General features: G+C 35.0%; 1 protein-coding gene across 4 annotated transcripts; it reads left to right on the forward strand.

Moving 5' to 3' along the window:
- Positions 1–25,896, forward strand: LOC121409141 (alpha-N-acetylgalactosaminidase-like). 4 transcript variants are annotated; one of them, XM_041600987.1, is made up of 8 exons: positions 1–136; positions 6,340–6,497; positions 6,897–7,071; positions 8,042–8,216; positions 9,281–9,375; positions 10,426–10,587; positions 12,307–12,504; positions 24,321–25,896. In XM_041600987.1, the coding sequence occupies exons 2-8, from the start codon at positions 6,346–6,348 to the stop codon at positions 24,585–24,587; spliced, it is 1,224 nt and encodes a 407-aa protein (XP_041456921.1). In that variant the 5' UTR covers positions 1–136; positions 6,340–6,345; the 3' UTR covers positions 24,588–25,896. The 4 variants fall into 4 exon arrangements, with proteins under 4 accessions (XP_041456921.1, XP_041456938.1, XP_041456929.1 ...); XM_041601004.1 differs by lacking the exon at positions 24,321–25,896 and adding an exon at positions 23,215–24,304; XM_041600995.1 differs by lacking the exon at positions 24,321–25,896 and adding an exon at positions 21,217–21,660.
- Positions 25,897–26,663: the final 767 nt, after the last annotated feature.

Below are 26,663 nucleotides of genomic sequence, written 5' to 3' on the forward strand. Positions count from 1 at the left end.
AAGTGGGTGTTGTGCGCTAGGAGTTAGCTCATTGAAGGAAAACGATAAGAATTAGCTGATGTTTTGAAGTCAAACACAGAGTAATTTGTTCTTCATTCTTAATAAGGACGTTGGCTACTAAGTACTATATAGTAGAGTATGTATGATTATTCATTATGTATTGTGATCGTTTGGGAATGCAAAGCGCGTGTGAAATTAACAACTCTGTTAGCGCTACGCCCCGGTCGCTGGTGAATCTGTGACTGTGAGCCGTGTGCATGTGATCATCTAACACGGGGAGCTCAGGCTCGCTTAGCGGCCCAGGCCCCAGGGGGGGGGGGGCCACTGGACCAAAAAAGTGGTGGTGGTGTGCCGCGGGCGAGACAAAAAATGGGGGCTTTGGAGCGGGCTTATTGTAAAAAGTGGGTCCTCGGAACTAGACCATGTAGACCAAAAGCTTCAGTCTCTGTATTTTGGTTGTTCCGCTGAACTGCGTTGGCTCAGTCACCAATCATGCCAATACATACACTCATTCAATGAACAAGGTTATAATATAACCTTGTTCTCAGTTATATCTCCATGTGTGACAAAATGAGGGTGGCAATGTTTGGCTTATTTTCTCTTTTTCTTTGGGGCAAATGCTTGATTTTTTTTACACTGACAGTTTCCATTAGACCTGTTAATTCATACTGCTTGGCTCTTATTTAAATTTGATTCTTTATATAATTTTTTCTTAATTAAAAATAGAGATCAAAAAATGAAAATTTTCTTGCCATATTACTTTCCACCAATAGAGGGCGTACACAAAAATATGCCCAAAATTCAAGTTTTTGAGCGCTCTGGTGAATACAAAAATTATTCCCACATTATTAATGATAAATAAATCAAAACTGTATGGAAATTAGTAATTTTGGTCACAAAAGTGATATTTTAATGATTTTTTAAAGTGTGTGCTCTATACAGCATTGGCATACCATAGTCCTACCTGTAGATTCTCCACAGGCCAGATGGTAGCAGTGAACAAGTGAATACATAGACTGAAAAGCTTGGAGGCCCGTACGTACAGACAACGTATTTTAGCAGTAACGTTAGATCAAACAGCGGGAACCCGATTTTCCGATCGTTTTTTTGTACATAAAATGTCATATTATGAAAAAGAAATCACATCCATATTTACGAAAAAATGTTCAGAAATATCGTACCTTCGACCTCAGTTACCGCTAATTCTTTTGAAATGATGATCGAAACATCGTCATCTTCGATCCTTTCGTTGGTCAAGGTAAGTTGCCATCTTGGATGACGTCATCATCATTACAGACGTATTTACCAGTCGCTACCTATTGCGATTTGTGCCGCTGCTTTGCGCTGCGCTTGGACATATTGATGTGCGTGCGTTCGGAACTTGTCGCTCGCATTGATTGGCCAAGATATCGAAAATTTAATCGGAAAGCCTTGATAAAAGCACAACTCGTTGACGGCTGCCATATTTTCCTCTCCGGCAGAAAGTAAAAAATAAGGAATAACCCGGGGAATAACTCATCGGTAACGTATATTTTCAAAATATTATAAAATGTATATGATATCAATAGAAAGATTAGAGTCTAACGAAAATAGTGGACCTTCGTCCAAGATAATATAATGTCATTTAGAATCTAAAAGAAGTAACAAATCTGGACAAAACCCGTCCGCCGAATTGTCGGACCAGATTACACATGAAGGCTCGTACTGACACATTGCCGTCGGTAAATGGGGATTGTAGTAAAATGTCAGAAATTGTTGAATAAATCCCCAGAAACGACGGTTATTCCTGTCTCCTCGGAACGGGGTTCGGAACGACAAACGTTTGTGAAAACGGGGGTCCTTGGAACGGATGTTGCGTGTGAGTGCGTATGCATCCCTATGGAACGGTCATGCGTGCATGATACAGCTAGCACGGCCTCCGCCTGGGGAGCTCTGCGGCCGCTTTTCACCAAAATTGCAGCTCAATCAATGCGATCGGAGCGGCGTAACGAAAAATATACGAAGCTTTGGAGCGGATTTCTCTCTTCTTTTTTCTCGATAAGAAGAAAATGCTATGCCTTGGAGCGGCTTTCTTTGTTGTTTTTGTCAACAAGGCAAAAATGCTATGCCTTGGAACGGAAATTTGAGTGTGAAAATGGGGGTCCCCTCCGCGGCACATACCCACTATGCATTATATACTGAGTGCCCCCCCCCCCCGGGGCCCAGGCCCAGGGGCCGATTGCACGAAAGGGTCTTTGCAAGTAGGGCTGGGACTAAAACCCGGGTACCCGGGTCCCGCCCGGAAGCCTCGGGTACCCGGGTAGAAAAATCAATACCCGATACCCGAAAATTGCTCACCAGTATAACGTACATTTGATTTGTATTGCGTAGTGTAAGACATGATTGTAAACTCATCACAAAAGTACACAAGTCTCATTTTGAATCTCACCAATTCTCCTCGAAATATCCATAAATATACTAGTTTTTCAAGTGATGATGATGTGACTGAGATCGTTCAATCGTCGCCATGTTTCTTTGGAGCGCAGTGACGTCATCCAGCCACTGCGACGCAAGCCAATTTATGAATGAAAATATAGTATGCATGCATTCGGGTACCCGAAAATCATGTCGCTCGAAATATGACTGGTGGAAAAACCCCATTGGTGACGTCATCAAGCCAATGCGATGCAGGCCAATTTATGAATGAAAATATAGTAAGCATGCGCATTGCAAGCCTCCCGTGCGCCACGCAGTATTCCATCGAAACAAGTCTGCAATACTCTGTCACCTCGTACCAAAATCGACCTAAAATTCCACTTTTCTATATTTTATATGAATTAGAAAAGGTATTCTCAGAGGATCTGTTTTCTCACCGATACCACGCAGGTAAGCAAATTTTATTACTTCTAGCTTTTCCGTCAAAATCTTACGAAGTAGCGTCGATGTTGCATCGTGTTTGTGAGTTTGTAGAATCTATCGCTACGTGAACAAAGTCAATTGATTTCCGGGTTTCGGAGCATACGAGGCGCCAGCCAATCACGTTCTTGATACCATTTTCAGTTCATCATAAACCGAAAATGGTAACACGATCGTGATTGGCTGGCGCATTTGATGCTCCGAAACCCGGAAATCAATTGACTTTGTTCACGTAGCGATAGATTCTACAAACTCACGAACACGATGTAATATCGACGCTACTTCGTACGATTTTGACGGAAAAGCAAGAAGTAATAAATATTTGCTTACCTGTGCGGTATCGGTGAGAAAACAGATCCTCTGAGAATACCTTTTCTAATTCATATAAAATATAGAAAAGTGGAATTGTAGGTCGATTTTGGTACGAGGTGACAGAGTATTGCAGACTTGTTTCGATGGAATATACTGCGTGGCGCACGGGAGGCTTGCAATGCGCATGCTTACTATATTTTCATTCATAAATTGGCCTGCATCGCATTGGCTTGATGACGTCACCAATGGGGTTTTTCCACCAGTCATATTTCGAGCGACATGATTTTCGGGTACCCGGGTACCCGCCCGAAAATTACCACGGGTACCCGAAGAGAAAAAACCCCGAAAGTCCCAGGCCTATTTGCAAGAACCGTTTTTTGTGTCGCCCATTTTTTATAATGCGCCATGAAAGAAATCATTTAATGCGCCATGTGAAAGCATTTTAGAATTAAATCAGAATGCACCTAGAGGGTGCTTTTTGCAACATACCTACAAATTGATTAAAAATAAATGGTAGCTAACAGTAACATATTTCATTTGTTTATCCACTCATTCTATGAACATGGTTATGATTAGACAGCTGGCAGCCGTCTGTTTCGAGGAGTTTTTAAACTTTTTTTTTTATTTCTCCTCGTACACAGACGGCTCGCTATTGTGCAGCCACCATTAGGGGACTTGCAATGCAAAATCCCCCCGTCGGGGCTCTTCAATTTTTGTCTTTAATGAATATTTATTCCAATTGCAACTAACAAAAACTGCTATAAGTTTTCTTTTATACCACGTTCTGTTGTTGACTGGAACAACTTGCCAAACTCAATCAAATCAATTCTCGACAAAGACAAATTCAAAGTAACAATCCAGAAGTACCTAAACCAAAATTAATACTAAGCATCGCCTCTCACCTCCGCGTAATTACCATCAGCGCACCCTAACCCTGCCCGTTTGACCCCTTTTAGGGGAGTTGGGCAGTATCCTGGAAGTAAGTAAGAATAAAAATTTTGAAAATTAACATGTCCAAAATGCAAATTTATATTCCCTCTTGGCATTAATTGCCCAAAAACGGAGAAAAATGAAGTTAAAAGGAACAAAAACAGTGACTTACCTCGGCTGTCGCGCAAATTCACTTCCCCGTTTTATCCGATCTTAAGTACATAAACATATAGCCATTGAGTCCCCTGTACAGATCGCGCTAGAACTTCTGTCTCTGTATTTGGTGAGTGAAGCCAACGGAGTTCAGGTGAACAACCAACAAAACAGAGACTGAAGCTTTTGGTCTAGGTTATGATATACTGTAAGTCTGTAACCTTCTCTGTTACTACTCCCTGTGTGGTGAAATAAGGTTAATGTTTGGCATATTTTCTCTTTTTCTTTGGAACAAATGTTTGATTTTTGACACTGTCAGTTTCTATTTCCACTATCCATCATATAACTTGGCTCTTAAGTAGATTTGATTCTTTACATTATTTTTTTTTTAACTAAAAATTGAGAATGAAAAATTACAATTTTCTTGCCATATTACTTTCCACCAATAGAGGGCGTACACAGAAATATGCCCAAAATTCAAGTTTTCGAGTGCTCTGGTGAATAAAAAATTAGTCCCAAGTTACTAATGAAAAATAAATTGCAACTGTATGGAAATTAGTATTTTCGGTCACAAAAGTGATATTTTAATGTATGTGCTGTGTACAGCATTGGCATACCATAGTCCTACCTGTAGATTCCCCACAGGCAGGATGGTAATGAACCCTGGAGTGTTGTTTATCATACATTTCAGAAATATTCCGCACACGTCGCATCATGAAAGATAGGCGACACGAAAGACAATCCTTGGAAAAACCATTTCGTGCAATCGGCCCCAGGACTCGTCCGTGTAATAATAATGATAATAATACATGAGATTTGTATAGCGCACTTTCCATCTTGATTAGATGCTCAAGGCACTTACTAATACTAGGCAGACATGGGTACTCTCCAAAATAGGGTAGAATGGGGTCGCAATAGTACTCCAAATAAAAGGGGGACAAATAAATTATGCACTTTATTACCTCGATTATATGGATGAAGTCTATCGTGACACAGAATCCTGACATCGAGGCACAAACTGGACCCCCCCCAAAAAAGGAAAAGTTCTTTCTCATAGTTATCCTTCTTTCAAAATGGCCGATGGATACCGAGGACGAACGCAACATATATATAGTCTAACTTTTTCCTTTTTTTGAGGGTCCAGTTTGTGCCTCGATGTCAGGATTCTGTGTCACGATAGAACTTCATCCATATAATCGAGGTAAGTGCATAATTTATTTGTTCCCATTTTATTTGGAGTGCTATTGTGACCTCATTCTACCCCATTTTGGAGAGTACCCATGTCTGCCTAATAATTACCCGGACGAGTCCTAGGCTTCAGCCCTTGAAGCTGTCTGTTGCCAGTATTGTTTTCTCAATCTGTCGACTGTCATGACTGTACGCGTGTGTGATAGAATAATGTGGCGATGGTTTTTTGCACTAGTATTCCACCTACCAACCTAGCGATGAGAGATGGCCCTGTCTCTCAATCTGCCCTTGTCCCATCCGTCTATGGACTAGACCATTTGAGATGAGACCAAACAGGGAATTAGTCAAAGGACAAAGCCAGAGACTCACATAGATCTAAATGTAGTTGAGAAATCTAAACCATTTTGAGATTTGCTATCTATCATCACTAGGTTGAATACTAGTGCAATTTAGTGCAAAATGTCATCGCCGCATAATTCAGTCCTCCGCGCATACAGTCGACAGATTGATAAAGAAAATACCGACAACAGATTACCCTTGAAATAACAAAGGTATGAAATTAAGATAAATTCCCAAATATTTGGGGAAATTTCTCAAAATCTATGAATTATGCCGGGTTTAATACTGGTGCCCATACGGTACTCAAATATTTGTATGCATATCAAAATTTAACATTTTTTTTCTTTCTGTCTTCTTTTTGTTTTTTATCCTTTCTCTTTCTTTCTACTATTTCCCCTTTTCTTGTCCTTTTATTTTTTATCCCTTCTTCCTTTCTGCTTTTTATTTATCTTTTGCTTCTTCTTGATCAGTCTAACCTGTGTCTCATTTGCATGCCTCCTTCATTTTTTGCCTACTCTGCAGGTGACAATGTTACGAGTGTTATTGATATTTGGCGCCCTCTGTGGTTGTATCCATGCTCTTGATAATGGGTTAGCCCGAACACCACCGATGGGATGGCTTGCTTGGGAGCGGTTCAGATGCAACATTGACTGCAAAAATGATCCCAAAAATTGCATCAGGTAAGTGGTAGTCGTACTTTGAAATGGATAAAAAGTTAATTAGATGGATAAAGGGATGCATTTTATCTTGTGGTTTGTTGTATTTAGTTTGGCTTATAATGTCACTTTAATATGTGAATGATAATAGCTGGTGTTGACCACTACAGTTATGATTTTAAGAGGACGTTTGATTTATAAAACAACACGGATCCACATCATTGGCCTGAATTACCCACTTGGTGTTTTCATAACAGTCCAAACACATACAGTTTACCCTGTTTTATGGAAATTTCACCAAAATGCATTATGTCATAAATAAAAGTTGGGTGGATCCAGGATTTATCATAAAAAACTACCCTTCACCACCACATCCCCCCTGGAGCCACGTCTGATTGGAAGTATTATAATTTCTCTTCTTAGTGAGCAGCTTTTCATGGAAATGGCCGATCGTATGGTAGAAGATGGATACCTGGATGCTGGATATGAATATATTAATATTGATGATTGTTGGAGTTCAAAGCAACGTGATTCACAAGGTAGACTTCAAGCTGATCCTGATAGATTTCCTTCTGGTATCAAAGCACTGGCTGACTATGTAAGTAGTGCTACTATCAAGCCATTTATTTGTTTATCTATTCATTGAATTATTTAGATATGGATTTAATTATTTCATATTTTGTTAGTTCTTTCTTTCATTTATGATATTTTATTCATTTATTCATTATTTATGATTCACTTAAATTTGTTATTTACCTATATTTCTGTTTGATTATTGATTAATTTGTATATATATTTCATTATGAATCTCTTTATATATTTTTTATTTGTCCATATTTTTATTGATTCATTCAAATGCATTTATTTTTGGATTTATTCATCCTAAACCAATTAAAGTAACAGAACGAGATATCCCTTATTGTTTGCCATTTGGATTATAAAGGACAACTCCCCCTTTTTAGATGCCTCATCAATCCATTACCTCCTGTTGTGTACATATGGGATTTGTGAAATGGAACTTGATCCCTAAGAGGTCATGAACAATAACATCCTGTGATTCACATTATTAAGGCTACATTGTAAATGCAGTTTGTTCAGAGTTTTCATTAACTTCTTTTTACTTTAATTATTGTTTGTTTTGAATGGTTTCATAATATATTTGCTCTGGTACATAACAATTGTAATTGTAATTTGGAAGAGATATTCATGAGGGATCTGAAATCCCTCTAAGTATTTCCCATTTTATTTCCAGTTTTATCAGCCTCTGGGCATCTATAGAAAAGTGAATTTTAAAAGGTGCATTTGTATAGTATTAACATTTACATGTATGCTGATAAGTTTTGTTTAAAGACAGGAAAAGGCAAAAATAAAAATGGTGAAAATGACATTTTTTCATCAAAGTCAGATCTGTAATTTCAGACTGTATACCTGTTTCCTTATTTATTTTTAGTACAAGTAAGCACCTCCTTCACATATTCTTATAAGTAATAATTTCAACTAAAATGTTTATCCTGAAATTGATTACTTCTGTGTTTTCTTGAATCTGAATCCATATCCTATTATATCAGGTTCATAAGAGAGGATTGAAGCTTGGTATCTATGGTGACTACGGTAACTTGACCTGTGGAGGTTACCCCGGTAGCTTGGGTCATCTTGAGGTGGATGCAAACACCTTTGCTGAGTGGGGAGTGGATATGTTTAAGATGGACGGATGCTATGCTGATCCTAAAACAATGAAGAAAGGTTAGTGTTTCTCTCCAGGGACTTGTATCAATGGGTCGATTTTATGTTTGCATTAAATTATCAATATTTCAGTCTGTGTGATTCATCTTTCATCCTTCCTTTTTCTTTTGTATGCCTTTTCCCTTTCACCTCTTCCTCTTATTTCTCCTCTCCTTAACTTCAGTATCTTCTCCCCTCCTTTCCTTCTTCACCTACTTTTCTCCTCCATCTTCATGCATATTCTTTATTATCCTTCTCTGAATTCATATATTTGTTTTCAAACTGATCCGGGTATTGTACTTCTAAATTATGTTTAAAATGTATTACCTGTTTATCAAATTACGAAAATATGATTATGTGATATATTTTTCTTAACTAATATTTCAATTTATTTTTTTGGTAATATTATGATTATGTAATGCCTCTGTACCTTTGTAAACTTGTCGCAATGATGTTTTTTTATCAATCTATCTATCTATCTATCATAACAATCCATTGTAAAATCAATCATAATTGTAAATCTATGACAAGCCACTTACAACAAGTTACAACCAGTTATAATTATCACTTGTAAAACACTAAAGACTACATAATTAAAAGAAACCATCTAAATAACCATCATAAGCTTGCTTGAAAAGTTCAAAATCAGAGCTTAAACATTCCCATAATCAGATTTTTTTGTTACAACATTTCCCTCTAACAAAGCATCTTTGTTGAGTTGCCATTAACGCGACAGTCACACCAACGAAACTGACTCCAAACCAACCACTGGTCTGTCATTTGTAATAACATAATAGCTTTGACCCTGGTTCACTGTTGTGATTAAACCCTGACTACCGGTACTGCATAAAAGTTACTATGTATTGTTGTCTGGAATCCTTGATTTTGATTGGTTGGTGGTCAGTGTTACCATGGTACCTTTGAATTGCAAAGTTACCATAATAGTAACTTTTATGCGATGGGGCCCAGGGGGCACATGTTACTTTATTATGACAAAGTACAGTACTATTGTTATAAATAATTAATTACAAATAAACAATATATTGAGAAAATATAAATAAAGATTGATCTCTTTTCTCTGACAGGTTACCCTGAGATGACCAAATACTTGAACCAGACAGGTAGACCGATCCTTTTCTCATGTAGTTGGCCTGATTATGAACGTGCAAGTGGCATAGAGGTATGATAACATTCTCCAACAATGTTCATCAATTGCATCTTGTAGGACACCTGTAAATGCTCTAAACAAACACTTGTTGACCAGACACTGATTGGATATTGGAAAGTGATTAAGTAGTGTGCACTATGTGTTCTGAGAATTTATTGTAATTAGTTACTAGGTATTAATTGCATTGGCAATTAGTGGGGGGGGGGAGGAGTGGGTTGGCTGATGCATCTACTCCCCTTATGTTTTTTTTTATATAATAAACAAATCATTGTAATTTGTATTGTCTATTTAAATATATTTTTTAAAACAAATGTACTGAATTCTTTTTCATTTTGATTTTGTATGTATATGCCAGATCTATGATTAAACTAGATCATTTGTAAAAAAAATAATCATTTTGATAATTTGCAAATTTGTAAAATAAATAACAGTGCACTTTATCAAAAACTTGGTCACTCCCCATTTTTTGTTATTATTTGGCTTCATTGCCAGTGTGTTGACTCAGTGGGTACAGTTGTCCGTCTCACAATCGGGAGGTCAGGATTTCAAACTCCGGTCGCGTTTGACTAAAAGACAAAAAAAGTTGAAAGTTGCTGCTACCCTGTTTGGCTTTCAAAATTTAAGGGATAGAGCTTCATCAATCTGGAGCTGCACAGTGGCTGCCAGGCTCACAATCAATTGGGCAAAAAGAATTTTCAGAGTATTTCTATTTCAGATTTGGAACAATGAAATAAATATAAAATATGGATGGATTACATAACTGAACATAGAGTAATAGCTTTATATTATGATTGAATTCCTCAGTTGAGCATAGATAATATGGCACCGCTGTTGGGGAGTTTCATTTCTTATGAGGTCAGAGAATTCTCATCAGATACCAAAAATACCTCACTCGGGTTGAGTGTGGCATATTTACTTTAATGTCCTGCCAAATTAAATTAGTGACAGGGATTTGAACTCTGTTCGTTTTGGTCCAAAGTCCAGAGATTTTGTATCCACTTTATCACAACACCTCTTGAAATAAATTAACCCTGTGTATTATTTGTTTTATATTTTTTACAGGTTGACTACAAGCTTGTAGCAGAGAATTGTAACATTTGGCGGAACTACGATGACATTCAAGATTCATGGCAAAGTGTTCTTGGGATTGTTGATTACTATGCTAAGGAACAAGATACACTAGCCGCAGTACAAGGACCTGGAAGCTTTAATGATCCAGATATGGTAGGATACCCTTGTTCCATTTCTTTCTTTCTTCCTTATTCTATATTTCTTGCCTCTTTATGTTTTCTTTTTTTCTTTTTTTCCCCTTCTTCCTTTGCTTCAAAATATATTTTTTGCGCAATATTGTTTGATGCAAAATACTTTATTCATGCATGAAAATTTATTGTCCCATCATAAATTTTAAAACACTTAGAAAAAAAATCATAAGTAATGGTAGAACAAGAAACTACAATAAGTCAAGGTAAAGTTAGGGTCACCATGTCAAATAACAATCTTTAATGTCTGTAGAATAGTAGCAGATATAAAAATGCATTATTTTTCTATGAGTATGATTATGAATATGATTTATATACATACTCATATATATTTTTTGCGCAATATTGTTTGATGCAAAATACTTTATTCATGCATGAATATTTATTGTCCCATCATAAATTTTAAAACACTTAGAAAAAAAATCATAAGAAATGGTAGAACAAGAAACTACAATAAGTCAAGGTAAAGTTAAGGTCACCTTGTCAAATAACAATCTTTAATGTCTGTAGAATAGTAGCAGATATAAAAATGCATTATTTTTCTATGAGTATGAATATGATTTATATACATACTCATATATATTTTTTGCGCAATATTGTTTGATGCAAAATACTTTATTCATGCATGAATATTTATTGTCCCATCATAAATTTTAAAACACTTAGAAAAAAAATCATAAGAAATGGTAGGACAAGAAACTACAATAAGTCAAGGTAAAGTTAAGGTCACCTTGTCAAATAACAATCTTTAATGTCTGTAGAATAGTAGCAGATATAAAAATGCATTATTTTTCTATGAGTATGAATATGATTTATATACATACTCATATATATTTTTTGCGCAATATTGTTTGATGCAAAATACTTTATTCATGCATGAATATTTATTGTCCCATCATAAATTTTAAAACACTTAGAAAAAAAATCATAAGAAATGGTATAACAAGAAACTACAATAAGTCAAGGTAAAGTTAAGGTCACCTTGTCAAATAACAATCTTTAATGTCTGTAGAATAGTAGCAGATATAAAAATGCATTATTCTTCTATGAGTATGAATATGATTTATATACATACTCATATATATTTTTTGCGCAATATTGTTTGATGCAAAATACTTTATTCATGCATGAATATTTATTGTCCCATCATAAATTTTAAAACACTTAGAAAAAAAATCATAAGAAATGGTAGAACAAGAAACTACAATAAGTCAAGGTAAAGTTAAGGTCACCATGTCAAAGAACAATCTTTAATGTCTGTAGAATAGTAGCAGATATAAAAATGCATTATTTTTCTGTGAGTATGAATATGATTTATATACATACTCATATATATTTTTTGCGCAATATTGTTTGATGCAAAATACTTTATTCATGCATGAAAATTTATTGTCCCATCATAAATTTTAAAACACTTAGAAAAAAAATCATAAGTAATGGTAGAACAAGAAACTACAATAAGTCAAGGTAAAGTTAGGGTCACCATGTCAAATAACAATCTTTAATGTCTGTAGAATAGTAGCAGATATAAAAATGCATTATTTTTCTATGAGTATGTATATGATTTATATTATATGCTTTTGCTTATTGTATTGATGCAATGAAATCTATCATTAATAATATAATTAATGATAACTTCTTTATAAATCACTTGACATCATCTTTCTTGACATCAAACTTTCAGATAATTGTAGGAGATTTTGGATTGAGCTATGAGCAAGCGAAGGCTCAGATTGCAATGTGGACCATCTTTGCCGCTCCTATGTTGATGTCAAATGATCTTAGAACCATCAGACCAGAATTCAGAGAGCTTCTTCTTAATAAGGAAGTTATTAACATCAATCAGGATTCATCAGGACACTTTGGAAAGCGGGTCTTACAGGTAAGACTAATTCATTTACGTTCATAGTATGATGTGCTATTATACAGACGCTATATAAGTGCTATATAAGTGCCATGTGCTTTGAGGAGATTGCAAGATATTTTGTCATGCCACGTTGACATAATAACCTCATTAAATATCACAGCACAAGGTTAGTTTTCTTGTCAAGTTTATTTACAAAGAGTAATGTGTTGACTTAGCAAAATAAGGAATCTTGCCACAATGGCATAGAATGTTTCTTAAAGGAGAATGAAACCATTGGAACAAGATAGCTTGTGTGAGAACAGAAAAATCAAAGAAACAGATCAACAAAAGTTTGAGAAAAATCGGACAAATAATGAGAAAGTTATGAGCATTTGAATATTGCGATCACTAATGCTATGGAGATAGCAAATTGGCAATGCGACAAAGATGTGTGATGTCACTTGTGAACAACTCTCCCCTTTACTTTAGTATATATTTCACTTGAATTGCCTCTTTTATCACATCTATCCATAGATCATGTGTTCTTTCTACATCATGGATAGAGAGTTTGTATCATCATAAGAAAAAGCAAAAAGAGACATTTTGAGGGTATTTTATAGTCCACCAAAGGGAAAGTTGTTCATCAGTGACATCACACATCCTTGTCGCATTGCCAATGGGAGGATCTCCATAGCATTAGTGATTGCAATATTCAAATGCTCATAACTTTCTCATTATTTGTCCGATTTTTCTCAAACTTTCTTTATTCTTATTCTTTGATTTTTCTGTTTCTACACAAGCCTATTTGTTCCAAAGGTTTCATTCCCCTTTAAGTCATCTTGGATAAATAGAGTATCTAAAAATTTCCACATCGCACAATAAAATAACTTGTAATCTCATCAGGTAGAAACTATGTATTGTCTTTGCTTCTGCAATGATTGCTCAGGGTTTGATTTCATATACTTTATTTTCTACTCACCACTCCTACAAGTTTTAGTATTATCTTTATCTGATATAGAGTAAGACACCAATACCAAAAGTCAGTGCATCTTTCATGCAGGAGTCTTGCAAGCTCCTTTTCATTGCTAATACTCACATTCATCTTACGCTGTAGACAAAACAATGGTGAATGCATGCAAATAATATTGTAAATAGTATGATAGATACCTTGCTGTGAATACAATTGTTTTTAGTGAATCAAGTGGCGCAGTTATCTGTTTATATCCATACACCATCTTTATTCTGTTATTTTTATTCAGTATCTTTATTGCCAGTGAAGGGAATACTAGTAAGTACCGGTTATATGGTTTCCCTCAACTGGTTTGAGTGGTCAAAAGTTCTGACCAGTGCTGACCACAGCAGCGACAGCATGTGAAGGCCTTGGATGGGCTTGAATATATACAAATCCTGTTAGGCACGTCTTTCTCAGTTTAGAAATATAGAAGTGGGATCAGAATTTGGTAACTTGTGAGAAAAATTACTTTAAAGCAATCATTGCAGGAGTGAATTGTTCAAAAAATGAAAATACAACCAAAGATTAGCTTTTATTTCTAATGTTGAAAATTGACAAGTATAAAGTAAAAAGTCAGCAAAGCTTTTATAGGATGCATGTGCTGAATTCAACACAATGCCCACATATTGATCTGATTCATCATCATGACATTGAAAAATAAATTTCATGCTTTCAAACTTTCATGCATAATGTGTAAAGATTTTAGATGACACATGCTAAATTCAATATATTGCGTGATTATTAAATCAATTCATCCTCGTGACATGAAAAAGCATTTGAAGATGTTTTCGATAAGGAACATCCATTTTGCAATGTCCCCATTCCCCTCAGATATGGCATTCACTTTTGTCATCATCCCCATCATACATTATATCATGCTTATTTTATATTGCCTTGCACACTTATTCTTCATTTCACTGGCCTCAATTATATTTATTCTATCTACAAAGAACCATGCACAATCTATGTTCTATTCAGTGCTCAGTTCATTCTACATTATATTAAAGCATGAAAGACCATTAATCACATTTTCCATCTTGTATGTTTTACCCTTAGATTATAATTCTTCAAATTCAAATTAATCATTGGCAGAGCATTGTATTTTATTTGATTTATTTAAATTAATAAACAAGGTATCTTACTTCCGTAAAACTGTCATTACTAATGTGCCTGCTGTACATGTATTTAAATGATTATCAAGAGAAAAATAATTGATGTACACTGTATTTCTTACTGCTCGAATGTTGGGTAATTTTATACAATCTTGTAACTCTGGAAACTCCAACTACCATATTTCTCAGTTCTTACCTCTCTTCACAAATTGTCCAAGTCATAATAATTTAAGAGCATTGCAAATTTTCATATGAAATTTTCATTTTAGAACACAGATCTAAATAAAACACGTCAGAAAGGTCCCACATGTAGAGAGTCAGACGTACATAAATATAGAATTACCAAGATGCTTATCTTTGTACACAGAATAACATTTTATTTTCTTCTTAACCTGCATGCATGTATGTTAGAATGGTCATATTGATGTTATAAAACATTCCTATCTTAAATTCAGTGATGTAGGAATATGATTCTATTATCCAGTGTAATGTTAACATACAAATTATGGATATAATGGTCGAGTGGTTTATTAATTCATTTTTGTACATAATGCTGGATGCACGATAAAAAGGAAACTTGTGATCTTGAGGGAAATATTACATCTCTCTCAATATATACACAACGAAAAAAGTAAGTCCCCCTAAATTAAATTGCTGTAACTTTTGAACAGAATAATTTTGAAATATGATATTTCTTAGGTGGTTTTTTACACTCATTAAGCAACTCCTGGGGAAAAATGAGATTGATCGGTTGAGTCAAAAGTGAGTAATCAAAGATTGAATTAAAAATGACCATTTTCTAAAGTCACAAGAATCGTTTTTCAGATTGTGTAAATACAAAGTTGGGCAAATGTTGTTTTTAGGTGAATTTTATGGTGTGATAATGCTGTTTTACTATTCATCATTTAGCCACCTCACACAAAACGATTTTTGTTACTTTTGCCAACAATTTTTCATGAAACTATCCAAAAGGCGCGCACACCAAAATAATCATTCGATACGGCACAGAGTAGGGCCAATGCCTTAAACTTTCTTCTCATTTGCATAATTTTTTAATATTGTGTGCTCACTGAAGCAATAAACATCGTGATTTTTTACAAAAATCAAATGAACTATGCAAGGAGGTTTGTGACAGGAATCCATAGTTAGCAAAATTTTGCATTTTTCCCCCAATAACGTAAAAAATAGCTAATCACATTCGACATGTTCATTCAAGTGTGAATTTTTAATTAAACACATTTGAATCATTGAAGTATGTTTATTGGTCATGAACATAATGAAAAAAGTTGAGAAGGATCATTTCAGTTACCAAAATGAAACAATACTTGCCAATGATATTTGAAATTCGTATTTTTTGCTTTCATTAAATGTTCAACAATCCGTGAAGCGATGAATTTTGTTGAAGATACTCTTCCCAAAATAACTGTCATCATATTCGATCATTTTTATCGATAAAATGTGTGAAAAATCAAATTATAGCAAATTTTAACTTGTGTTTATTCAACGGTGAAATTTAGCAAAAAACTTGTATCATCTTTTAGAAAGTACCTTTTACAAGCCTTCTGACTATCTTTCAAGATGAGAATGTGAAATTTGTTCCAATAAAGTGAAATAAAAATCATATTTGGCTTGTGACTTTTGAAAAGTGACAATTTTGCATTCTGGCGTCGCTCACTGAAGCATGACATAAAATACATCCATTACATTTCCTCAGAGGGTAGCTTATAAACTTACCTACACGCTCGTGTAAAAATATATTAAAAACTCGATTTGGTTTGGAAATTATGGATGTTTGTATAATGGGGACTTACTTTTTTGTTGCGTATAGTTCATATCCACTGAAAATGCAACTTATTACCATTATAATGATACCTTGATGAGATAGCTGGGTATCATTAAACACAATTCTGATGTAAAATACTTTCAAAAATTAAAGTGGTTCACATTTCTGTAGACAGCCTGGCCCATATTCTGAACTCGGTTCAACTGAAATCATGGTCTTTTTTTCTAGAAACATCCTTGGGGGGGGAGTTAATGTCAAATGAAAAATATTTATTGCAATGTCCAACCAAAACCATCCTCATCTAGGACCCAAAGATCGATGTTGAGATTTGGACGAGACAGCTTCAGAACGATGAGTATCTAATAGCCATCATGAGCCGATACATCAAACTACCTCTCAACGTGAACACAACTCTAGCTGAACTTGGAATACCACACATGGACGATGGGTATACCGTCGCTGGTATAAGGGCTTTAGGGTCTAATATCATGCAGCATTTACAAATGAAAGATAGACTTCAACAGAAAGTAAATCCAAGTGGAGTGGCTGTTATGAAGGCTATTCCATTCCCAAGCCAAAGTAGAACAAAAGATATAAAGAATAGCAGAGGTAATAGTTATCATTAGACCATGCACCCTATACTTGAATACATTCCATATGTTTTTGAGTTATGTAATTGTAAATTTGAAATAATAAATGTTTGATTTAAAACCATCCAATGGTATTATAAACAAATGGATCCATTCAGGTATCAGTGTTCATTTTAGAGTTTGCTTTCTAAAATGGAATTTATTTCCAGAATATTTACAGCAATATGACTGAGATTAATTAGCCAATTCTTTTCCATCGCATGTGTGTACATGTTTAATTTATTGACTAACATGTTATGAGGGAGATGGTGATTGCTGCCCTCATTGTTCAAAACAATAAAATACATGTTTGTTATGACTCTAGTATTAGACACAAGAAAATATTGAATAGCATTTTGCAGTAGAAAAAATGAGATATAACAGAGGATGCAGAATATTTTTGTATTCATAGCATAAACTTAACTTTTGTTTTATCTGAACTATCACCATGCCTGATAATGTTCATATGTAAACAATACAGTAAATAATTTTATGTCTTGATTTTACTTGACACATAAATTGATTTGGATTTCTACTTTGTTTGTTTGTTGTGTTTTTGGTAATTCTATTTCATTAATCTCTTTATTGTCATGTAAGATTTTTTTGTTCTTGTTTATTTGCATGACCCCCTGTAAGCCAGCCTAGTAGCTGAGGTCTCACAGGCCTAATTCATTCCCCATAGACTCATGTGTTAAATTGGCACTTTAAAAAATTCATAAAAAATAAGGATGAAATTCGGGGGTCGAATGTTTACTACCAGTGGATAGGATTTATATCTGGCAATCCATATCTGACCAGAAAAGGGTCCCTCGACCGGCTCATTTAAAAAATAAATTGGCGTGTTTGAAGACACCGTCGGGGGAGCAGATTCATCAACTCAAACAGCAAAATAGCCCTAATCCTTCTGCCAGTCAAAATATAGTCCAAAATTGGTGATATTTCTTCCCAATTAGGGAAAAGGAAGTTCAGTAATTACCGAAAATAGAATCAGTGTTAGATGGACAATCATATGCATACACTTTGTCAATCAGCCATATCAAAATAAAAAAAAATAGCAATGGGTTGGCTCGAATGAATATCTATGGCCTACCACTAGTATTTAGGCCCATGAGACCCTGAATAAGGATTTTACCAGCAATAAATAAACAAATATCTTTGTGCCTTATAGTGATTTTATTGTGTGCAATGAGAATATCAGGGCCCCGTCTTACAAAGAGTTACAATTGATTCAATCAATCGTAACTTTATGGAAATCCATCAGTGTCATAATTCTTTCTACAGGAAGTTTGCCCAATGTCCATTGTAAACAAAGAGAAGCACAGTGAATTTTCAAGAAAACAGTGAATGCATGAATATACATCATAGTAAAAAATATTTTGAACTATCATGCATCATAGATGTTGACGTTGCTGCCATCCATAGTTGCGATTGATTGGATCAATCCTAACTCTTTGTAAGATGGGCCCCAGAAGTCAATGTCTACTCACATGTAGATAGATAAAGTAAGAATATTTATACAATGTTATTTTTTTTCTTTACCATGAGGCTTTATCATTATATACTACACGTATGCCTTGGAGTAAGATGTATCACTTCATTAGTTTATTAGAGTATGTTTGTATTGTATTGCAAATTCTAATTATATTACTTATTTCTTGTGACTCTATTAGGAGTAGTAGTAATTGTAGTGGTACATGAAGTAACAACAGGACTCATACAAGTCCTATTGGAATGCTTTTTGTTGTTTTAAACATGAGGTAATACTATTAGCTTTTAATAAGAAATAATCTCAAATAAATTTTCTGTGCGATTTCTTTGTACTTGTAATATAATTCACTAATGTGTTAATCAATATCTCAGGCATTATAGTGGATCATGTTTTGGTGAAATTTGTGAAATTACAGTAAATTGTATTCACGTTTTGGCTTTGAAACAATCATTTGAAATTCATTCAAAAATTGTTATGAATTATGTAATTATGTTTGGTGGGCATGTATTCTCTAATCCAAACTCCTCAAAAGGAGTTGCTTTATATTCATCATTGAAACCATACATCCGCAATGTATCATATCAATGGAAGAAAAGATAATCACCTGCCGCATCATTGTAAATGGGAAATTATATTTTTATTCATAGCATCGCCATACAATCTACATGTTATCATGAGAGCAATTATCAACGAGTTTGTTTTGTCAGTACGTGTGCCATGTTGTCCTTTCATTTCACTTTGTTTGTAATGTGAGTATCTGAAACATTTGATAAAAATAAATACCGTAAGATTTTAATCTGATAATTGGGCATATGATAGCGGATTTGTTTGTAATCAGATAGATAAGCATTCTCTTTTGATGATGGTGAAGATGATGATAATGATTGTGATCATGATGATGATGGTGATTGTGGTGATGATGGTGATTATGATCATTATGATGATGATTGTGGTGGTGGTGGGGTGGTGGCGATGATCTTGTTGGCATTTGTTATGATGATGATAGTACTGGTAGTTATGATGATGGTGATAGTGATTATGATGATGATGATAATGATGATGGTGATGGTATTTATGATGAAGATTGTGATGGTGATGATGATCACAACGATGGTGAAGACCATGCTAGTGATGGTTGTATTGCTGGTGTTAGAATGATGATAATGATAGTGATGAGCAAGAATGGTACAAACATACATATTTGCGGGAAAACATTCAAACACAAATATATTTTGATAAGCCAATTAATACCTTACTGTTGATCATGCAAATTTAAACCTACATACTTTGTTACCTTTAAATACAATAAAACAAGAAAGTGCTTGAATTAATAATTAAATATTGACATCTGACTACATACTTATTTTGCTTTGTATATTTCCCCCCTTTTCTCCTCACTATTTTTCTTTTTTTATGATGGTCCGAACCATCACTAAAATATCAGGAAGGCAAAATAGAAATATGGACCCGAAACCTGAGTTTCGTGGGTGAATATGCGACGGCCATTCTTAATCGTGATACAAGTATTCCAACGAACTTTACGACCCGTGTTAAAAACTTTGGTTACACCCCCGGTATCTATGACATCGAGAATTTGATGACAGGAGATGATTACGGTGATTTCAATACAGACATGGATTTCTCTATCTTAGTCAATCCGTCAGGGGCTGTACTACTAAACGCCATTCCCAGCGATTCCCGTAAAGCAAAGAAATCTTCAAATGATGATTGATCTTGTGAGTTATCGGATTAGATTCCGATTAGATTGCTACAACTTCACTCCTGGAATAACTAATTTAACATCGATCAAAGCCATCAAGAAACGGATTCAGACATCAGAATCGGCAAGAAAGTTGAAAAACCATTTAGATCTTCAAGTAATATGGAAACAACTGTATGGACCAACCATGGACCAACTCTGAATCGGTGACCATGATTCATTTGCAGATCTTTCGTTATGGGGTCATATCGTATCAGTTTCCTTGCATCACAAGACAACTTCATTTCTTTACCATGTGTAACACTTCATCAATGCCTTTTCATACCCCCATACCTTGTTTTCATATAAGCGTAGCAGTAGCTGCAGTACAGTCGAAGTAAAAGAAAGAAAGAAAGAAAGACAACCAAGGCGAAGACTGGGCAAAGAGCATGATCGCATCAAAATAGCTTAATAGTAGCATAAAATGGTTGCGAAAAGCCCTTATACATTGATATCACCTTTAATCCAACGTACCATCATGACCATTGGGCCCGAACAAGTCTATGTAAAAATGATCCCTTTCCGTTAAAGATCAAGACTTTCCCATTTCTATACTTCTTCAGTTTCAGTTGGCAAAGTTTGAATACTACTATACAGGGATATATAGGCCTATATTGTCATACCAACCTTAAGTAAAATTTGATTTCGGTTATTTTCATGTATGGTTTCGGATTTTCTCAACTGCATCAATGTTGCTTTTTGGCTTGAGCGTTCTCTGCTCAAGTGACATTCTTTGGAAAGCTTGTAGTTCTTTTTATTTTTTTTGTCCCTCTCCATATCATTCATCTTCCCGTAATAGAGCATTCCATGTCGATCATTAGTCCACCGTGCTGATAGTCCAATGTATTTATCGTCATATTTGAGATAATCTTTCCGGATGAAGTTTCCTCGTTTCTTACACCCATCTTTCCTTTTCCTTTTCTTTCTGCTTTTCACTCCATGTTCGTTCGGATTATCCTGACAGGACGGTAACATAGAAGCATGGACTCGGAACGTTACCCTTGGTTCTTATGCAACTGCCATCTTGAATCGAGGCACCAATGGCGCACCAATGAATGTTACTATCACGGGTACAAAGCTGGGCTTCCACACGTGGATCTATATGGTGGTTGATGTGTTTGAAGGAAAGAACGTTGGCCAGTTTGACAGTGATGAGGCGTTTTCTGTTTTGGTTAATCCTTCAAGTGTTGTACTGCTATATTCTTATCCATGTTCATAGACCCTCACAACTTCAGACCACAAACATGGAAAATCGTTTCTAAAATGCATTCATTGGACATTTTTTTCCAATGGTTCATTATTTTGATTGCAAATAACATTTTCATATCTTCTTTGGATTACCGAAATGTCATTCAATATTTACAATATGGATTTAGGTCCGAGTTGGTTTAGGCATTAATTGTAAAGGCCTACTTGAAAAAAGTTTTGTGTGCAACGAAATATCAAATTTGTGCAACATTTTTTCTATAAGGTCTATCTTGTCAATGAAGGCTACAAGATTTTTTTTCTACATTTCTCATGCATGAGCTTTCTCTTATACATGTTGTACCTGTAATTCTAAAAGCCGTTACAACACACCGCAAAGGGATGTTATATTTTACGTTATGCAGAAGTTGAGTGCTATATGAATATAGAGAATGTCGATGATTAATCTGCAGTTCAGTCTCAATCAGTGATTCTTGTTTCGAAGGAGTCAAGGTAATGAGTTACTTTGGTATTCCAATTTATTTTACTCTTGCATTGTCTGTACATGGGTGAGACGACCCTTAGATATTCTGGTCGTTTCAAAACATGGCAAAGGGCATGGAAAGTCTGTTAACAGTTTCATGCATGTGTAGACTGATTTATGGTATTAAACTGAGGCTTCGGAATCTTCATACCAAGGGTGTCCTGATCTTGCTAATCGTATTCTTAAACAATAGGAATGTTCCCTTTCAATGGGTTGCATTGGATTTACCTTGGAATTTACCTTGGAAGTAGGCATGAAGTTATACACAACTTGTTTTCCCCTCTGTATCCAAACGTTGGTACCTAAATCTTATTTGGCATTTACTCATGAAAATTTTATAGTCAACAACAGTAAACCGTGCTTGAATGATACGCATTCACAGACTTTAAGCCTACTGGAAAAGATGTACCGTGTTTCATTATTTTCAGAAGAGTGTGAATCTGAGTTGAAGAATGTTTTAATGTTACATGTATAGAAATTGATCATGAATCAGATTTTTTTCACCAAGAATCCTTTCACTTTCAGTTCAACCACGTCCTCGCATATCACTTACAATTTCATGTCCTTTTCAGTTCTGTCATTGCCAATATGTATTCATCATTCCTCATTTCATAAGTAAAACATTTATACAGGACTACTCTATCAAATCTATTATGGACAATGGCCCTGACCATGGAACCGTAGGCAGACCCCCGGGTATTTTGGAAGATGTGTAAAAATTGAAAAGTTTAACAAAAATGACCTTCATTTTGTAGTGATTACCTTTTTTTGCATTTCAAATCTCTCGGGGCCATTTTGATCTCCAATTGGTAGCGAAACCCCTTTTTTAGATTTACATCAGCACCCTAGTAAAAAAAAGAAAAATGTTCCTAGAGCCCTGTTATGGACCCCCTGCACCCCAGAGCGTTAATTTCGACAAACAAGTCTGCTGTCAAATCTAATGAGGTTGCTAGAGACTATAGGCATAAATCTATTCCTTGAAATTATTTTTAAAAAGAGAGAGTTTATTATTTTAGATTACTTAAAAAGGACAATTCAAATGATTTAAAGGAGGGATAATTCAAATGATTTGTAAAAGGAAAGTTTATTCTTTAAAATGCTAGTTTTGATTAAGAATGTACCACGCGTTTTACACGAACGATGATGTTTATTAGCAGGTCCCTTACACATCCCACCGCTGCCACCTATATTATTCAACCCAGCTACCCGTCCTCCTTATCGATCTTCTTTTAGATCAATGGAGTTGATATATGGAGAAAGAATCTGACTAATTGGGACGAGTACAGCGTTGTGTTCCTCAACCCAAGTCCAGTTAACAAGACAGTCTCCCTTCAACTGGATCACATTGGGTTTACTTACGTGCTTGGGTACATGCTTCGAGATGTCTTTAACCATCATGACATCGGCCATCGGGAGATCTTAGCCCCATATGACTACCAAGTACCAGCTAAAGGAGTTCTCCTCACCTATGCATATCCAAGTGAATGATGGAACCGAAGATGATTGCAGGAAGATAAAGCCTTGTCCGATTTTTAATTTAAATAAAAAAAAGGTTTACAACTGGAGACATTTTGTGCGTTTGAATTAAGTAGTGGTTCCTATGAGAATTTCTTGATTTAAAAGTGATCAAGTACTAAGAATCAAACTTATATATAAAGAGATACGGATAGACAATCGTATCCGTATGTTTGACCATGAAAATAATCACTATTCATCCCCTTCTTGTATACCATAAGAAAATCAAAATCAGGACACTGCCGCGTTTCTTGATCTGATATGTGTTCAGAAATATGAATATCTTCATTATTGAGTTATTTTCCTAAAATCATGCTTAATAAAATGCTTCAAAATATCATACTGCTTGCATAAATATTACGTTCTATTTCATTTTCAGGAAGCTTATCAGGATTCTGAATGAACATAATGACAAATCACGTACAGCTTTTAAATTTGTCAAAATAAGAGCATGAAAACCACAGTCTATATGAATGTTAAAGATCTGCTCTTACAACGTATTTTATCATTTTTGGTATTTTTCTAACTGCCATCATATTCTAAATGTTGTTTGCAAATTTAAATAGGCAGAATTATTTTTATGAAACAATTTGCCATATCGTTCTCCAGAGACGTCACTGATTAAAATCTTGTTTAAATAGAATCATATTGAATCATTTTCATATTTCATACCACTTTCCTTTTTCGAAGTCGTAACAAATGCTTATACTCAATAATTTAGTGAGAAATCAAGTATAATGAAATAGATGTTATAATTAGCATAGTCATTTTTGGTCAAAGGCAGAATTAGAATGTTACTTTTGCAATAATTGCATGTTGTACAGGTGACACCAAGCATTCAGGCATTCGTCCGTCAAACGGACGGTCCATGTTGGCCAACGGTTTTTCTCAACCGCGGTTCTGGAGGGAATCCGACGAATATAACCGTATCTTTCTCGGATCTAGGCCTTCCTATCCACAGTGTTGAAGGCTTTGATGTACTTGATTTGTTCACAGGGGCATATTCCGGATACCTAACTCCTGATGCTTCGTACAGTTACAGTGTGCCCCCCTCAGGGGTTGTAATGGTCAAAATAGGAACCGCAGAATAATTAAGAGCCACATCGAAATCATGTACGAGTTATGGTGTTTTTTAGATTTTCTGTCCTACTGTATTATCGGTTATTTTGCAAACAAAATATTTTGGAAACGTGTTTCGACCATATGATTTAAATAAGGTTCGGATTTCATATGTTATTCAATTTCATATTCATTCATGTATGATGATTAATTAATGAATATAATCATTTGCATATCACATACTTGGTTCAAAGGTTCATCTCTGTTCTACACGAAATAAAACCTAATATAGAAAGGTGTTTAGTAAGGGTCATACAATTTCTTAATGATATTGGTACTTTTGTAATAGCAACTACTGCGAATGGAATCGAAATAGTGTGCTAGGAATGATAGTACTTTGTAAATCCTTTGACCATGCTCATTTCTTGATTTTTAAAAAAAAGTTTTGTATCAGCCTCTCAGTCTGACTATACAATCAGACTAACTTGTTTATGCTAATAGATGAAAATTACATTTCATCCCTTTGAAATTCCTTTTCACCCCTGCTTTCTATAACTTTGTATTCCGTAATCTTATCAGATTCATCCACGAATTTGTATGATTTTAGAAATCATTTGCATTACTTGATATAAAACAGTGTAATTCTGTTCAACTTTTCCCCCACGAAATACGCAATTGAAATGTAAATATCTCACATGGCTTAAGGGCTCAATTCATAAAAAATGGAGAAATAAATATGTCCTACCTAATGAGTGTCGCCTTTAAACGGTTTATTTTCACATTTATACAACATATATATATTTTATACTCCTTGATGTTGGAAGAATATTGTTACTTCAATGGTATCATTATTGAGCAATGTTGATGTAGTCATATGATTTTTAAAGAAAATATTGGATAATGTATGTCATTGTTATATTTTACTTACTTTTTTCTAATACTATTTCGAGTATCAATAATATTAAATATGTCATGTTAAATTTAATTAGCGTTATTTTTTTTATTTAGAAGTATGATAAATGACTCTTAAATCATTAATCAATATGAATACGAATTCAGCTCATGGCGGAACGAAAAACGTGATTTCAAACAAATATCCAATATCAGGAATTATAGCATGTGTAATTTATTTGAATTCTTGTCCATTTTCTGTTTTGGTCAGTGTAATGATGACTGCATTGAAGGTTACTGATGTTGGTGGTGAGAATTGTTTTATGATAAGGATGCTGATGGTAAATTTGATGGCAGCTGAAATTTTAGTTGATAGTAAATTATAAATTCCACTTTACTGTTTTGTACCTTTATACTATCGTCATTCGTACATTAAAATGTTTTCATGAATATCTTGATGAGTTTTGAGTTCCTTTGTTTTTTTTTTGTCATTTATGTCATTGGCAGTACATGTATATCATTTTCTGTTGTTCCGAACTCGTGTATTCTCTTCCTGTATCTTCGTCTTCGTATGTCTGTCTCCCTCTCTCACACACACACACACCACACGCACCCACACACACCCACCCCCACCCCCACACACTTTCACACACGTCCTCTTACCCTACATACATCCACATTTTTACCGGTTCTCCCAAAAATCTGTCATCATGACACACATATACACCCAACCGCACACACACACGCCCTCATGCACACGCACACCCTCACCCACACACAGAATCACGTGTACTTACCGGTATTAGTTTATCTGTTTATTACTGTATTTCCTCATTATATCGCCCATTTGCCACTCACTGATTGCTACCCTCCGACATGGTCCCATCAACGAAACCGACCCCAATCGATATTATGCAAATCGAAATAATGTATGATCGGTGTGGAGTCGGTTTCTTAATTGGTTCGACTGTAGCATGAGGGTTTTATGATTTGACATTGAAGCTTTACGAACAATAAGATAATTCAGGAGGGATAGCAAAATGTAGCATCCGCAGCACTGTTAGGTTAAAAATAATTTAAACAACATGCACTGTTTACTATGTGAACCGATCAGTGCATGGTTGTTTAAAGAGTTTAAACAAGTGTTTAAGATATTAAACAACCATGCTTAAATTATTGATCGTTCAATATTTGAATTTAAACTTTGTTGTTTAAGA

This window comes from Lytechinus variegatus, chromosome 1, assembly GCF_018143015.1.
Source record: "Lytechinus variegatus isolate NC3 chromosome 1, Lvar_3.0, whole genome shotgun sequence".
NCBI lineage: Eukaryota > Metazoa > Echinodermata > Echinoidea > Temnopleuroida > Toxopneustidae > Lytechinus > Lytechinus variegatus.

Bases quoted from the DNA above. Each gene is read 5' to 3' on its own strand.
- LOC121409141 (XM_041600980.1), top strand. From the start codon at position 6,346: ATGTTACGAGTGTTATTGATATTTGGCGCCCTCTGTGGTTGTATCCAT. The intron at 7,072-8,041 runs GTAAGTAGTGCT...CTATTATATCAG, and splicing joins TCAAAGCACTGGCTGACTAT to GTTCATAAGAGAGGATTGAA. The intron at 10,588-12,306 runs GTAGGATACCCT...TCAAACTTTCAG, and splicing joins GCTTTAATGATCCAGATATG to ATAATTGTAGGAGATTTTGG.